Genomic DNA, 15,962 nt, shown 5'->3' with positions numbered 1-15,962 from the left:
AAGAAATGCTGCTCAGGCAGGAAGTGAGTTCATACGCCCCCGAGGGTCCTTGTCTGTCACCCTCCCTGGTGGCTGTGTCTACTTTATTGAGGTAACATTGACGTGGGATAAATCTGACCCTTTCAGGTGGGCAGTTGTATGGATTTTGACAAACGCATACAGCTGTGTAACCACCAGCACAGTGAGGAGAACATTTCCTTTGCAGCCAGTTGCAGTAGCACACAGTCCTGGTTAGCATTGCGGTGTCCACCTTCCACCGCTTGGTCTAGTGTCTGGTAAACAGTTGTTTGTTCGTAAGTATTGGCTAAGGGGTAAATTGTTATTCTAAGATGTCGCCTCTAATGACGTGCACTTTGCTTTCAGTCAGTGGTTTGTGAGTTACGTAGTTTGAGAGACCCTGTCACTCAGCTTGTCCAGTCTATTAATAAGAGAGTAAATGGAATAACAGGACTTGGACTGGAAGCCCCTGGGCCTCTAGTGGAGCGAAACCCCTGCCTCTGTCACTGGTCTTCAGACGTGGATTTCATCCCCTTCTCCAGTTAGCGGCCAGGTTCTGGGTTCTGTCCCAGGAGGCTGAAGTTGCCCCAAGTCTGAGGTGTCCAAGTGAGTTGTTGCTGTCAGAGTATTTTCTCCTAGTCCTTAGTCTCACAAAAAATAAAAATGTAATATCGATATATTCCTTTGTGTTCAGAACTCCTTTCAGGATGTCTGTCTTACATGGGGCAGTTCGAGATTGAAGGTGATTCTGGATTGGTGAGAACCAAGTGTGCCGACCCTATGAGGAACAAGTTGATGTTGTTTCCATGTTAAGTTTCTCAGGTGTAATAATAACATTGAGGTTACGTAGGAAAATGTTCTTCTTCCTGGAAATTGTATGCTTAAGTATTTAGGGGGCTCCGGTCATGAGAGCTACATCTTTCCATTGTTTGTGCCAATAGAGAGAGAGAGAATGGAATAAAGGAAATATGGCAAAAAATATCAACAGTGGCCCCTCTTGCATATGGTCTTCACTCTACTTTTTTTCAAGTTTCCTATAGACTGGAAATTTGCAACATAGTAAACCTTGCGCCACTGGCCATAGAGAATGTGAGCTGGAAGAGTGGGGGGTGATCAGCCTGTGCAGGTCTCAGGTGTGGAAAAAGAAGCTCTCTGTGCCGGTCTCAGGTGTGGAGAAAGAAGCTCTCTGCGGCTGTGGAGGTGGGAGAGGCAGCGGAAGCAAAGCGCTGCAGGAACATGGAGGTCCTGTATGACTCCCTGCAGCTGGCTCACAAGTGCATCCTCAACTCCTTCTACGGCTACGTCATGCGCAAGGGGTAGGCTCCTGCCCGGGTGCCTGGTGGGGCCGATGGGGCTAGTGGACGAAGGGAGGAGCTGAGATGCGTGGGGCCCATGGGCACGAGTGAGAGGGAAGAGGCAGGGCCCCGGTTCAAGGAATGTGGGAGAGCAGGTTGGGTAGGGGTGGAGGTCACGCTGAGTCAGAGGGTCCTGGGCGTCAGGGGGGTCAGTACTGCTGGACATGTTCTTCTGAGCATCCTGGGCTGCAGACAGCGGTGTGGTAGTTTCTGGCATACGACTAGTGAGCGGTGTAAATAAAGCCTTCTGAGAAGTCGAGAAAGCCAGGAGCGGGTGTCCTAAAGCCCCATGGAGACTGTGCCTGGGGTCGGGGGCCAAAGGGAGATGAGGCAAGGTGGGGCCTGTGTCCGTTGGACCGACAACCAGGTGGGTGGGGGCCTCGGGAGAGCAGGTGATCGAAGGTGAGGCCTAGCCCCTGTGGTTGGAGACTGGGGGGGTCAGCATGGCGGCCTGGAGAAGGGGGAAGGTGGTGATGGGGCCAAGGACTGGTCTGAGGGGGAGAGGCCTTGATTATCTGTTGCTGCTTTTTAATGGTAGAGAGGGAGGGGCTGAGAGCAGGGCTAGAACCGGAGCAGAGTTCCCTGGGGCAGGAGGGCCTGGCCTCAGGTCGCTTGACACCTCTGAGACCTGGTGTGAACACTGAGCCAGGTGGGCTGGTGTTTTCCCTGAGAAGTCAGGGGATGAGAGTGTGCTTTGGGAGAACGGAGAAGGCATGAGACGGTGCTGGGGAGAGTGGGAGGGGACTCATGGACACACGGCCATCTGGCTGGTATTGAGAGTCCTGCTGAGCTGAGGTTGTGAGCTGTTGCAGTGGCAGCATGCTGCATCCTTCCAGAACTTTCCTGAGCAGAGCCCTGCACCTTGAAGTAGGAACAGAGGAGTGTCCTCAGCACAGAGCTAAATTCCACCTTAGTTCTTCCCTGCTTCAGACGTCCCCTCCTCCCAGCCCCAACTCTAGCGACCCTCTAGAGGGAGCCCCTCCCACCCCTCTGCTGTGACTGTCCCTCCCAGGGCCCGCTGGTACTCCATGGAGATGGCTGGCATCGTCTGCTTCACGGGGGCCAACATCATCACCCAGGCGCGGGAGCTGATTGAGCAGATCGGGTGAGTGCTGCACTTGGTCAGCTGCGGAGGCTGGGTGGGGCACGGCCTGGTAGGGGAGGCCGGATGGCTGGGGGAGAGAAGGGACAAGTTGGTGAAGATAGAGCTGGAGATGGGCAGGTGTTTCCTTCTGTGGGTTCACGACCAGGAGGAGCCTTGTCCACCGTCAGGACTTGACATGGGGTTCTTGCTCTGTAGGCATCGATGTCCACCATCCATGTGGTCTCATTTCTCTGTTTCCCTGAAGGAGGCCCTTAGAGCTGGACACAGATGGAATATGGTGTGTCCTGCCCAACAGCTTCCCTGAAAACTTTGTCATCAAGACGACCAGTGTGAAAAAGCCCAAGGTGACCATCTCCTACCCTGGGGCGATGTTAAACATCATGGTCAAGGTGAGCCTGCGTCTCCAGTGAGGGGCTACCGTCTGGGCTTGGCTTCCTCGTGCCACCGCTCTGACGGGGATTTGGGAAAGGGGGCTGGGCTGGCTGTCACACTGGCATGCTCCCCTTCCTGACTTCAGGCCACTCCGTCTCCAACCTGCAGACCGTTTTTCTCTAGCCTGAGCATCTGTCCAGAAAATGCTATGCTCAAAAGTTACCTGAGTCTACATTCTCCTTCAGCGTAATCCCCAGACTGACAGAAAAATTGCAAAAATAGAACAGAGAATTCCTGTATATCCTTCAGCCTGCTTCCCTTAATGTTAAGTAAGATCTTTTATAAATCGCAGTGTAATTGTCAGAATTAAGAAGTCACCTTGGCACCACACCGTAACTCAACTACAGCTGTATTTGGATTCCCCACTTTTTGCAGGACTGTGCACTGCGTTTGGGCGTCCTGTCTCCTTAGTCCCCTCCAGCCTGGCAGCCCCTTGGTCTCTCCGGTCTGTTATGACCAGGACACTTCGATACTGGTCAGGTGCTTTGCTAACTGACCCTTAATTTGAATTTGTCTGTTGTTGTTTGTTATTAGACTGAGGTTATTTGGGCTTTTTGGAGGAACACCCCAGAGGTCCATGCCCCGTGTTGGCATTCTGTCAGGGCGCGGTGTCGGGACCTGCACTCCTGCTGCCTGCTGGCTTCCCAATGTCGCATTATTGGAGTGAGTCAGTGAGTCCACACTCCCAGGAGGAGTGGCAGAGTCTGGCCACATAGCAAAGCCACCACTGTAACTAGTAAAGACAGTGGAGGAGATACTTTGAGATTCTGCAGATGTGCCGTTTCGCTTAGAACCTTCGCCCCCTGGTTTTAGCGCTAGCAGTGGTCTCGTTACAGCAGGCGTCACTCTCTGCCCAAGGCGACTCTAGTTCCCTCATTCCTTGAAAATTATTCTTCGGAACCTTCTGTAAGGACGAGCTGTCGCCCTTCTCTCCCACTTATTCCCTTGCTTGTCTCTTTATTGAGTCATTTGTTAGGTCAGTGTGGGTTTGTGCATGTTTGTTCTGTTGGGCCGCAGCCCAGTTCTGTCCTGGCATGTTTTGTTACTCAGCTTGTTCCCCTTCAGCCGCTGGGGGCTCCTCCATATTCACCCCCGTGTCCTTGAGACATGCCCCGTTCTGGGGTTTGGGTTTGGGTTTTTTTGGAGTACTTTCTTACTTCTGGGGCTACAAGACACTCCAGCCTTATCTTGTATTTTCCCTGTCCCACCCTGGAATCAGCCATTTCCCCAAGGAGCCTGGCTCCCTTTTATTGGAGAGTGGTGTTGGAAACCGAGGTGGGGTGCTGAGGTGTCATGCTGCTCACAGCAGATTGGCTAGGAGGTGTGTGTGTGTGTAGTAACCCTGCACATGGGAATGTATGTTTCTCTCTCTCTTTATCTGCATATGTATTTAACAATATATAACATGAGTCTATTGATATATCCGGCTCCAATCTATTCTCTTTTCCTTATTAGTAACTCCATTCTCCTGTTTCTAGTTTTCCTAATATATTTATTTGTTCAACCCTAGTATTTGTGTAAAGTAGGTTCAGAGCCATGTGTCTGTGAGCAGTAAGCTCACCAGCTGCAGTCGAGTGTCTTGTCTTTAGTCTTACACCACCCAGGCAACACAAGGTTTGCCAAAGTTTCTTAAGCCAGCCCTCTGGCAGGGTCCTGTCATGCAGCGATAATGAAGTTAAGCTCGTTTGTCCCAGTCTGCAGGCTCTCTTGGGGTCATCCTAGATCCCGGTTGAATGTTTCTTAATTTGCTTACAGTAAAATTCACTTTTTACAGGGTGTGGTTCTGTGGGTTTTGATTCACACATAGAGGTGTGTGTCCACCACCACAGAGCAACACAGAATAGCCCACTACCCCAAAGGTTCCTGGGTGCTGCCCCTTTGTTGTCAGCCCTTCTCCTTACACCCAAACCTGGCTCCCCAGCATGTCCTTTGTGTGATAGTTTTGCCTTTTCCAGCATGTCCTATGAATGGAAACATGCGTGTAACTTTCTGGACCAAGCAGGATGCACTTCATTTTATCCACGTTGGACATGTGTCAGAACTTGATCCCTTTCTCTTGCCAAGTGGTGTCCATTGTATGGAAGAGCCCCAGCTTGGCTGATCTGTCCACCCCTTGGAGGGCAGCTGGTGGTTCCCAGGTTTGGACGATTACAGGTGAGGCTGACCCCCTCTTCACTCTTGCTGTGCAGGAAGGCTTCACCAATGATCAGTACCAGGAGCTGGCTGAGCCTTCCTCACTCACCTATGTCACCCGCTCAGAGAACAGCATCTTTTTTGAGGTTGACGGACCCTACCTTGCCATGATCCTTCCAGCCTCCAAGGAAGAAGGCAAGAAACTGAAGAAGAGGTAGGAATCCCACAGACTTTATGCTTAGGAAAGGAAATGGATAGATTAGGTTTAACAACTCCTCTAGGAAATGGACCAGGAACCAGGATGGGAACAGACCTCAGTTCTGGTTTTTTGGCCTTTTTGATTCAATTTGGAAAGATGTTATCGACACTGATGCTACCAACTCTGTTCTCCACCTGTTATATTCTGGTTCTACAGATGGCAGGCCCTTAAGTCATTTTTAGTTTGGAGAAGCATAAACCTCAGGATGGAGAGATGTTTGCTGCTTGCTGGATGCTAGAGGGGAGGGTAAGAAAGAGAAGGAGGAAGGCAGAGGGCGAGGAGAAGCAGCCAGCATCCCAGACTCTCCTTCTCTGCCATGCTCGCCTGTGTTTCTAGGTATGCCGTATTCAACGAGGATGGTTCCCTGGCTGAGCTCAAGGGCTTCGAGGTCAAACGCCGTGGGGAGCTGCAGCTGATTAAAATCTTCCAGTCCTCAGTATTCGAGGCCTTCCTTAAGGGCAGTACCCTAGAGGAGGTGTATGGCTCTGTTGCCAAGGTGGCTGATTACTGGCTGGACGTGCTGTACAGCAAGGTAAGGCCACCCTCCTCACCTGGCTCTGAGGGTCCTGCAGTCAGAGAGGGTCCTGGTGAGCAAGGTGACAGGTGAACTCTAGGCTAATGATTCTGATGGAATCCCACGACTTCCTTAGTTCCAAGGCCTCTCAGAATGCCCCCTTAACTTCTATATCCAGTGACAGAATTCTGTGAAGGAAACAAATAGCATGATAATGAACGAGTTGTAAGCTGTTTGTCCTCAGATAGGCCCCTCGGACTCCTCATCGCTGAAGAAAGCTGCTGGCTCCTCAGTTGGTCCAGCTGCTGTCCAGCTGGCCCGTGCCTCTTCTCCCTCCTGGTTCCTCCTTTCCCCATCTTTCTTTTCCTTTTAGGAGAAAAATCAATTCTCTGTCTTTTCTCTTTTTCTGCAGTCTTCGTGCTAATAGCTCAATAAACGTCTCTTGATGTTTTTCTGCACAGTTTAATAAAACAAAAGGTACAGTTTTGTGTGTGGTGTAAGTGTTGCTGTACGCTGGTATGAGACAGCCCTATTACGCTGCTGCCTTCAGCTCATCAGGCTAGAGAAACGCAGACTCTCACCTGGAGGAAAGTCTCGGGTAGCCTTACGGTGGTGCTCCCTGCCTTCTGCATGACATTTTGCCCATTGCCTCTTTCTCCAGGCAGCTAACATGCCTGATTCTGAGCTGTTCGAGCTGATCTCTGAGAACCGTTCCATGTCTCGGAAGCTGGAAGATTATGGGGAGCAGAAGTCTACGTCCATCAGCACGGCCAAGCGCCTGGCTGAGTTCCTGGGAGATCAGATGGTGAAGGATGCAGGGCTGAGCTGCCGCTACATCATCTCCCGGAAGCCTGAGGGGTCTCCGGTCACAGAGAGGTAAGGGTTTCCGGTATTAAGGAAGGAATTCCTTAAGGGTCTCATATGCTCACATTGAAAACCTGCATCTGTTGTGGAACCTCTGTCCTTCCATAGAGAGATGAGCTTCCTTAAACAGTACAGGGAGGGATTTCCCTGGTGGTCCAGTGGTTAAGAATCTGCCTTCCAGTGCAGGGGACGCGGGTTCGATCCCTGGTCGAGGAACTAAGATCCCACGTGCCGTGGGGCAACTAAGCCCGCGCGCCGCAGCTACTGAGCCCGTGCGCTGTAGAGCCTGCGCGCCACAACAAAAGATCCCCTGTGCCACAACAAAAGATCCCCTGTGCCGCAACTAAGACCTGATGCAGCCAAAAATAAATAAATATTTAAAACAAAAAACAGTGCAGGGATAGTCAGGATTTAGAAGAGGGAGGAACTGGGCCTCGGACCCCCTGCAGATCAGATGACAGGAAGGCTTTCTGGGGCCCTGGTGGGACCCCTGAGAGGGCGTGGTGAACCCGTCCACCTGGAGCCCAGAGAATCTGGGTTCTTGGGGGACCAGACTGAGAGCACCCTCTCAGTCAGGCATAGGGGAGTGGGGATGTCTTGGAGGGTCTGCTACGATGGGCCCCATCACAAGGTCCATTTCAGGTTTAGGACAGGACTCCAGATCACTCACACCCCCGAGGAGACTGATGCTGCACTTTTCGAGTTGGGATGATTGAATCACAGCTACATGTTACATCACTGATAGAGCAAGAAAAGCAGACTGCAGGGTGACACATACAGTGTACTTCCACCTGTTTAAGTTTACACACATAGAAAGTACTCTTATTTTTTTATGGGTACACAAAATAGTTCTATAAAGCATGCATGGTATTGATAAACACCAAGAAAAATATTGTGTTTGCTTCTATATGAGGAGGGTCAGGAGAGCTACACTGGGGACTTCATCGTCACCTTTATTTTTTCATCCATGAAATAAAAATGGCAGGGCCAGTTTGATAGGACTAGGTGGTGGGTGCAGAGGTGTCTGTTGTGTTCTTTCTAAGTTTCTTCATGATATTTCACAATAACAAATACTTCCTCCAATGAAAGAAAGAGGGGTAGTGACAGTTGCCCTGTTGCTTTGCTAATGATGTGAAAACTGGCTTCATTTTCAGGTGAGCATGTGGGCTCTCTAATATTTTACCCAACGAATAACAGTTTTTTAAGTGTCTAATTACATACATGCACATGAATATATAATTTATGTAAGGACACTTATAAATAGCTCTGTTAACAGTGGCCAAACACAGACCAGATGGCCAATGGTAGGGGATTGTACATTAAACCGTGGTATTTTAATATGATGAAGTATTGTGTAGTTATTAAGTATGATAAACATCAGGTATAGGTATAGTTTATACAAATAACTACAATAAATAAAAACATAGGTTACAAAGTAGGTCATAATAACTTATTTCCATGTAGAATATGTATGTACTTGATAAGTGCTATGACCGGGTTTAGGGAGATTTTCACATCGGTGAGTTTTGTGTCTCTTCTCGCCCAGGGCCATTCCACTCGCCATTTTCCAGGCAGAGCCCACGGTGAGGAAGCACTTTCTCCGGAAATGGCTTAAGAGTTCTTCCCTTCAAGACTTTGATATTCGGACGGTGAGTGCTGGTTTTTTCCTGCTCTCAGAAGTTTAGGAGGAAAACTAGACAGGGCAGAGTATCCCTGACTCAGGTCTCCTTTTTGTCTGGAGACTTCACTCTTGATTTCCTCCTTTCTGTTATGTAATGAATGAGGAAATAGTTACATTTTAGGGCAAAACTGGAGAAGCTAAATGCTGGGGAGGCCCTTTTAACTGTGCTCTTGGGCGGACTAAGGCTTGGGGTCTGGCACAGGGTTCTAGTGCTGGCTCGGCCCCCTACTCGCTCTGATCCCGGGAGAGTCGTGTACGCTCCCCACTTCAGTTTCCTCCTCTGCGAAATGGGACCTTTTCTCTTAGAATTTCTAAGAGGGTTAAATAAGACACGCGAAGCATGCTGCTGCTGCTGCTTTTCTCTCATACGCCCCGTTGTCGCTGGCTTCCTGCGCGCCCAGGTTCTGGACTGGGACTACTACATCGAGCGACTGGGCAGCGCCATCCAGAAGATCATCACGATCCCCGCGGCTCTGCAGCAGGTGAGCTGGGGGACGGGTGGAGCAGGCCCAGTGGGACCTAAAGGCCGCAGAAACCTGGGCCTGGCCCAGACTAACAGCCTCAGACAGGGGATCGATGTCTCCTTTATGTAGGTGAAGAACCCAGTGCCACGTGTCAAGCACCCTGACTGGCTGCACAAAAAACTGCTGGAGAAGAATGATGTCTACAAGCAGAAGAAGATCAGTGAGCTCTTCATCCCTGAGGGCAAGAGACAGGTGACGGGCCGGGCCCCGGGCAACGGGCAACGGGGGCTGTGACGGTCGGTGCCGGGCAGTGTCCCGGGGGCACACAGGCACCAAAGCCTCCACACTGCTGTCCATGATTTTGGACGCTTCCTTCCATTCAAGCATTTACAATGTTTTTTTTCTTTCCAAAAATGTACACATTGATACTTTATCCTTTAATTCCTCCCAATGTTCTTCTTTTGAGATAAGAAACGTTGTGAATCATCAGTTTAGGGTGAAGAACTCTTATGTGTAAATGGAGGGTGTACTAATTAGACTCAGTAACTCAGTAATGCATCACTATACCTTGAGGCCTCAGTTGTCTAAACTGTAAAAAAAAAAAAAAATCTGTTAGAAACTCTAAAAAATACTGAAGACAGTGTAATGAAAAGCATAGCTAAAATCAGAAGAGCAAGAAGAAAATTCTGAGGTGCTGAAAATGAAAAGTGAGCTTTAAACCAGAGCAGTGTACAAACTCACCTGCTAAAAACCAGATTCTCAGATTGAATTTTTACAGTCTAACTTTATCTTATTTATAAGAGCTATACTTAAAAGGGCTTAAAATGATTAAAAGGATGAGAAAACCATATCTATCAGGTAAATATTAACCAAAACAAAGCTGATGTAGCTATATTAATGTCAGACAAAAAATATTTAGGCCAAAAAGTATTAGTAGGGATAAGGATGGTATTAAATAATACTGAAAGTCACAATTCACTAGAAATATATAACAATTCTAATAGTTTAGTTTCAAATTAAATCATGTAAAAATTACCTAAGTAGAAGAAATTGACATCTAATGAGTTTGGGATTTTAACACATCTCTCTCAACTGCTAGATCGAGCAGACCAAAAACTAGTAAAAATGTGCACGGTTGGAATGACACAATTGCTAACTAGATTTAGTAGCTAACTAGATTTATTTAACAAATAGAACCTTGCACCCAGTAATTAAAGAATACACATTCTTTTCAAGAACACCTAAAATAAGACTGTCTGTATGCTGCAAAGTGCATTGCAACAGATACCAGATAATTTATATACAGACCATATTGTTTGGAAACTAAAAAGAAATACAGTTATAAGTAACTCATGGACCAAAGAAGTCACAATGGAAATTAGAAATACTTACTGAATGAAAATACTATCAAAATTTGTAGTATGCAGCTAAAGAGGACTACAAATAACACATAATCTATTTAAATGCATATAATAGAAAAGAAAAACCAGTAGAAAAGTAAGCTTGTAGCTGAAAAATTCGAAAACAGTAGAGTAAACCAAGAAAGTAGAAAGAAAGAAGTTATAAAGGTAAGAGCAGCAATGAATGAACAAACAGTAAAACCGAAACCTTGATCTTTGAAAAGACTTATGAAATAGACAAATCTTTGTCAAGATAGGTATTTCAGGTTTTGTTTTAATGAAAACAGATTATCATTGCAGATATAATAAAGCCTGAAAATAAATAAATAAGTAGTTACCTTTCCTAAACAATTGGAAAACTTAGATGGAATGGATAGTATCCTAGAAGAATTATTCAAATTAACCTAAGAAAAAAATAGAAAAACTGAATAGAACTTTAACCATTAAAAAATGAATCATAATTAGAAAGAAACAAACACTGGACCCAAATGGTTTCTCAGAGGGATTTTACCGAACTTTTTAAACAAATTATTCCAGAGAATAAAAAAAGAGGGTCCTTAGCTCATTTGGTAATCTTGATAACACTTGTTACCTTGGTAACAAACTGACAGGCCAGGAAAAGGAAGGAGTGTCATAGGCCATTGGCAGTTACAAACAACAGGTACAAAAATAGTAACAAACTAAATTTTGCACTGTATAAAACAGTAACATTGTGTACGAGTAGGGCTTATGCAAGGAATGGCAGGTGTTAACTTTAGAAATCTGCTAATTCAGTTAATTTTAGGAAAAATCTGTTCATCATCATCATCAAAAGAGAAGACTTATGGGATCATTTCCAATAGAGGCAAGAAAGAACATTTGCTAAACTGTAATGTCTGTTCATGATAAAACTTTGAGCAGGCAAAATCATAAAAGATGAGATGTTTCTCTGATAAAGTCTCTGTCGAAACTCAACAGCACACATCGTATTTAATGGCACGTTAGAATCATTAAAGTTGAGGAACAGGAAACGGATGCCTGTTACCATCACTTCTATTCAAAATTGTTTGGAAGTCCTGGCCAGCATAATTCAACAAGGAAAAGAAGTTAAATTTTAAGGATGGAAAGGCATAAAACTCTGGCTTCCCTGGTGGCGCAGTGGTTGAGAATCTGCCTGCCAATGCAGGGGACACGGGTTCGAGCCCTGGTCTGGGAAGATCCCACATGCTGCAGAGCAACTAGGCCTGTGAGCCACAATTACTGAGCCTGCGCGTCTGGAGGCAGGCGCACCGCGATGAAGAGTGGCCCCCACTTGCCGCAACTAGAGAAAGCCCTCGCACAGAAACGAAGACCCAACACAGCAAAAATAAATAAATAAATAAATAAATAAACCCAAAGTTTAAAAAAAAAAAAAAAGAAATCTTGAAAAGCACATATGAAAGAGAGGAAACTTAGTGTTTAAAAAAAAAAAAAGGCATAAAACTCATCATTTGCAGGTGATATAATTGTTAACACAGAAAATGTCAGGAAACCCAGGAATTGTTTTAACTAATAAGACAGTTCAGCAAGATCATTAGATACAAAGCTGATATATAAAAATCTAGCTTTATCTTATACTAGAAACGATTAGGATTTTTTTTAATTTTTGTTTATTTTTGGCTGTGTTGGGTCTTTGTTGCTGTGTGCAGGCTTTCTTTAGTTGCAGCGAGCGGGGGCTACTCTTCATTGCAGTGTGTGGGCTTCTCATTGCAGTGGCTTCTCTTGTTGCAGAACATGGGCTCTAGGCGTGCGGTCTTCAGTAGTTGTGGCATGTGGGCTCAGTGGTTGTGGCTCTCGGACTCTAGAGCGCAGGCTCAGTAGTTGTGGCACATGGGCTTAGTTGCTCTGCGGCATGTGGGATCTTCCCAGACCAGGGCTCAAACCCGTGTCCCCTGCATTGGCAGGCGGATCCTTAACCACTGAGCCACCAGGGAAGGCCGGCATGCAGGATCTTAATTCCCCAACCAGGTATTGAACCTGCGCCCCCTGCAGTGGAAGGCGGATTCTTAACCACTGGACCACCAGGGAAGTCCTGCAAAAAGTTTTTTGATGGAACTTGAAAGTCTAATCCTAAAATTCATATGAAGAACAAATATAAGAAAAACAAAAACAATTTTGAAGATTAACAAGAGGAAGCTTGTCTTAGTATGTAACAAGACACACAAGAAAGTCTTATTAAGGCAAGACCATACAGCAGTAGCACTAATAGGGACCTTAGAAACAGATCCAAATACATATGGGAGCTTGGTCTATCACAGAGGTAGCGTTATACATTATTAAGGAGAACGGAGTGCTTATTCAATAAATGATACTGGGGGAAATGTTTTTTCATATTTCAAGAAGTAAGTAGCTATCTCACACTGAGTATGAAAACAAATTCCAAATACAGATCTAAATTGCAAAAGAAAACAACTGTTTAGAAAAAAACACAGGAGGCTATCTTTATGATGCTGAGGTAGAAAGAGCTTCTTAAGGCATGCATAAAAAACAGATCACAAAGGGAAAGACAGATAAATTCAATTAATTAAAATGTAAATTTTCTGTAGTCTGAAACAAGAGTGGCAGAACGTTGGTATTTATTGAATCTGAGTTATAAGAACATGGGTATTCATTACTTTTGTAATTTTTATAATAAAAAGTAAAAAAACACACACACTTTTATAGCACAGAAGTCACCATAAAGAGATAAGTCATAATTCAAAGAAGATAATCGGAATGTACGGAAGTTAGAAATGGTCCATAAGCATGTATATTATTTTTCTGTTGCTATGTAGCAAGTAATCCGAGAACCTAGCAGCTTAAATAACACAGGTGTTTTTGTTTTTTGTTTTTTGTTTTTGGCTGCGCTGGGTCTTCGTTGCTGCGTACGGGCTTTTTCTAGTCGCGTCGAGTGAGGGCTACTCTTCGTTGCAGTGTGCAGGCTTCTCATTGCGGTGGCTTCTCTTGTTGCGGCACGCAGGCCCCAGAGCGCGTGGGTTTCAGTAGTGGTTGCAGTGCGCCGGCTCTAAAGTGCGCGGGCTCAGTAGTTGCGGCTCGCGGGCTCTAGAGCTCAGGCTCAGTAGTTGTGGCGCACGGGCTTAGTTGCCCTGCAGCATGTGTGATCTTCCTGGACTAGGAATTGAACCCATGTCCTCTGCATTGGCAGGTGGATTCTTAACCACTGTGCCACCAGGGAAGTCCCACAGGTGTGTTATTATCTTGCACTTCTGTGGCCTGTGGTTCTGGAATCTGGGGACAGCTTATCAAGGTCCCCTGGCTCAGGGTCTCCCACAGACTACACTCAGGTGTCATCGGGACTGTGGTCTCATCTGAAGGCTTCCCCAGCAACTGGGGAAGGAGGTGCCTCACTCTGGTAGCTGGTGGCAGGATTCACTAGTGGAGCCGTCCTCATTTCCTTGCTCCATGGACCTCTCCAGAGGGCAGCTCACAGCCTGGCAGCTGACTTCAGAGCAAGCACTGGATAAGAGCCAGAGAGAGTGCCAGCAGTTCAGAGGTCACTGTATCTTATAATCTAATCTCAGGATGACATCCTGTCACTTTCGTTGTAATCTGTTCACTAGAGGCAGGTCACTGGGTCCAGCCCACACTCAGGAGGGAGTCATACAGGGGCATGAACAGCTGGAGGTGGGGTCATCAGGGCCATTTTAGAAGACTGACTGCCCCAGGGTCAACCCCACTGTCAGGTAAATGAAAAATGAAATATTTAGATACCACGTCACACCAAAAAATGAGTATGGTGACACCAACTATTAGCACACGTGGGGAAATAGGAGCTTATCTGTATTTCTGGTGGGAGTGTGAACACAAGGTCTTCAGGCAGCATGTGGAAGGATGGTTGTTGACAAACCCAGTTTCTAGTTCTGAAAGAGTAGAAATTAACCATTCTTCATTTTAGAATGTCATGGATAGGTAAGCTGATTTATTTGCATAATGGAATATCCTACAGTTAGAATGAATGGACAATGTCCACAGGTATCAATAGGGATCAATTTCAAAAATATGTTATTGAGTAAAACAAGTTGCAGTAGGATGTGTACCATGTGTCTCTGTTCATATAAAACTGCAGCTTAAAGAAACGGTATATGGGTTTATAGGTACGGAATAAAAGTTCAAAACGTGTGGGGAGCGGTAGGCACTGTGCTTGGCTGGGAGGGAGAAACAGGGGGCCTTGACCTATTCTTTGCAGTATTTTATTTCTTATGAAGAGGAGAGAGTTCTGGAGCAAGCACAGAAAAATGTAAACATTCACTTCATAATGGTGGTACCTGAGTGACATTTTCTGTCTGACCTTTTCACTCTTAAAAGTTTAAAAACAGATTAGTCTGTAAATGAATATGTTTGCATACAAGTATTTTACCTTATTCAGAGGTGCACTTATGGTGGATTTCTAGAGAGAGCTGTTCTAAGGCTCCTTTGGATCTTTGCAGGTGGGCGTGGCGCAAGCTTCAGAAGGTGCCCAGAGCCTCGGCGCCCCCGACATGGAGGACTTCGGCCTTGTGAAGCCGCTCCGCTCGGCAGTGCCCATTGCCACCAAGAGGAGGCGTAGCCGCTGGGAGAGCCAGGAGGAGTCGCAGGACCTGGAGCTGACGGTGCCCTGGCAGGAGATCTTGGGGCAGCCTCCGGGGCTTGGAACCACCCAGGCAAGAATCCTCGGGGAGGGAGCAGGGATGCTGGTCAGGCCTGACCTGTGATGAGCTGTCTCCCTGCAGAGTCTGGGCCCTGAACTGGGGCTTGACCCCTGAGCAGATGGGCAAGATGTACCCAGTTCTTACAGAGTGCTTGGGGGCTGCGAGGGTTAGTTGCTGTAGAAGGGTGTTTCTGTTTCACTCGTGCTCAGCTGTATTTCCCGTCTCCTCCTCTTGACCTATCCCAGGAAGAGTGGCTGGTCTGGCTCCAGTTCCACAAGAAGAAGTGGCAGCTACAAGCTCGACAGCGCCTTGCTCACAAGAAGAGGCGGCGTCTGGAGGGGGCAGAAGGTGCACCGAGGCCTGGGACCATCCGAGAGGGGCCCTCCACAGGGCTGGGGGGCTTCTTTCGAAGAACTGCTCGCAGCATTCTGGACCTTCCGTGGCAGATTGTGCAAGTGCGGACAGCTATCAGTGGGAGGGCGGGACAGCCCTGAGGGCAGGAGCACGGCTTATGGGAAGGAAGGGGTATCTGGACGGCTCACGATCCTGGGGACCTGGTCTGGAATGGAGCAGGAAGGGCAGGGCTTTACCTTTGTGCCTCTGTAATGGGGCCTGGTGCTGGAGGCCACCTGGGAGATGGCCTGTCCACAGGTATTGAGTGCCTTCTGTGACACGGTGAGACACGCACTGTTGTGCGACCTGTGTTTCCTTTCAGATCAGCGAGACCAGCCAGGCTGGCTTGTTCAGGCTGTGGGCTGTCATCAGCAGTGACCTGTATTGCATCAAGCTGAATATTCCCCGGGTATTCTACGTGAACCAGCGGGTGGCCAAAGCGGAGGAGGGCCCTTCCTATCGGAAGGTACGAGGGGCAGCTGTGTTGCTGATCACTGAGGTCAGCTGTCTGCTCAGCCTCTGAGGTTGTCTCCACTGTGGAGGAGGCCACGTAAAGACCTAGTGAGCTTTGTGACTTTGAACGAGGTGTTCTGGAGCCTCCATCTCCTGAGAACCTTCTTGGGATGCTGTAAAAATTAATTGAAATGATGCCGTGAAGCGCCGAGTGAACGCTCAGCGATGGAAGCTGTGGGTGTCATTGTCCTTGCTGCGCCGTCCTC

The 15,962-nt window shown here is 47.2% G+C and overlaps 1 protein-coding gene across 1 annotated transcript in view; it reads left to right on the top strand.

Moving 5' to 3' along the window:
- Positions 1–15,962, top strand: part of POLE (DNA polymerase epsilon, catalytic subunit) — a 54,428-nt gene that overhangs the window by 21,354 nt on the left and 17,112 nt on the right. Inside the window, exons 21-32 of the mRNA XM_061170264.1 lie at positions 1,165–1,313; positions 2,365–2,457; positions 2,702–2,846; positions 5,079–5,236; positions 5,618–5,813; positions 6,457–6,671; positions 8,206–8,308; positions 8,742–8,822; positions 8,934–9,056; positions 14,650–14,862; positions 15,096–15,305; positions 15,566–15,709. Of these exons, the coding sequence (XP_061026247.1) occupies positions 1,165–1,313; positions 2,365–2,457; positions 2,702–2,846; positions 5,079–5,236; positions 5,618–5,813; positions 6,457–6,671; positions 8,206–8,308; positions 8,742–8,822; positions 8,934–9,056; positions 14,650–14,862; positions 15,096–15,305; positions 15,566–15,709 (1,830 nt within the window). The remainder of the gene's footprint in view (positions 1–1,164; positions 1,314–2,364; positions 2,458–2,701; positions 2,847–5,078; positions 5,237–5,617; positions 5,814–6,456; positions 6,672–8,205; positions 8,309–8,741; positions 8,823–8,933; positions 9,057–14,649; positions 14,863–15,095; positions 15,306–15,565; positions 15,710–15,962) is intronic.

This window comes from Eubalaena glacialis, chromosome 15 (assembly GCF_028564815.1).
Source record: "Eubalaena glacialis isolate mEubGla1 chromosome 15, mEubGla1.1.hap2.+ XY, whole genome shotgun sequence".
NCBI classification, from domain to species: domain Eukaryota; kingdom Metazoa; phylum Chordata; class Mammalia; order Artiodactyla; family Balaenidae; genus Eubalaena; species Eubalaena glacialis.
Note: the sequence above shows the minus strand (reverse complement) of the source record. Positions and strands in the feature narration are given on the sequence as shown.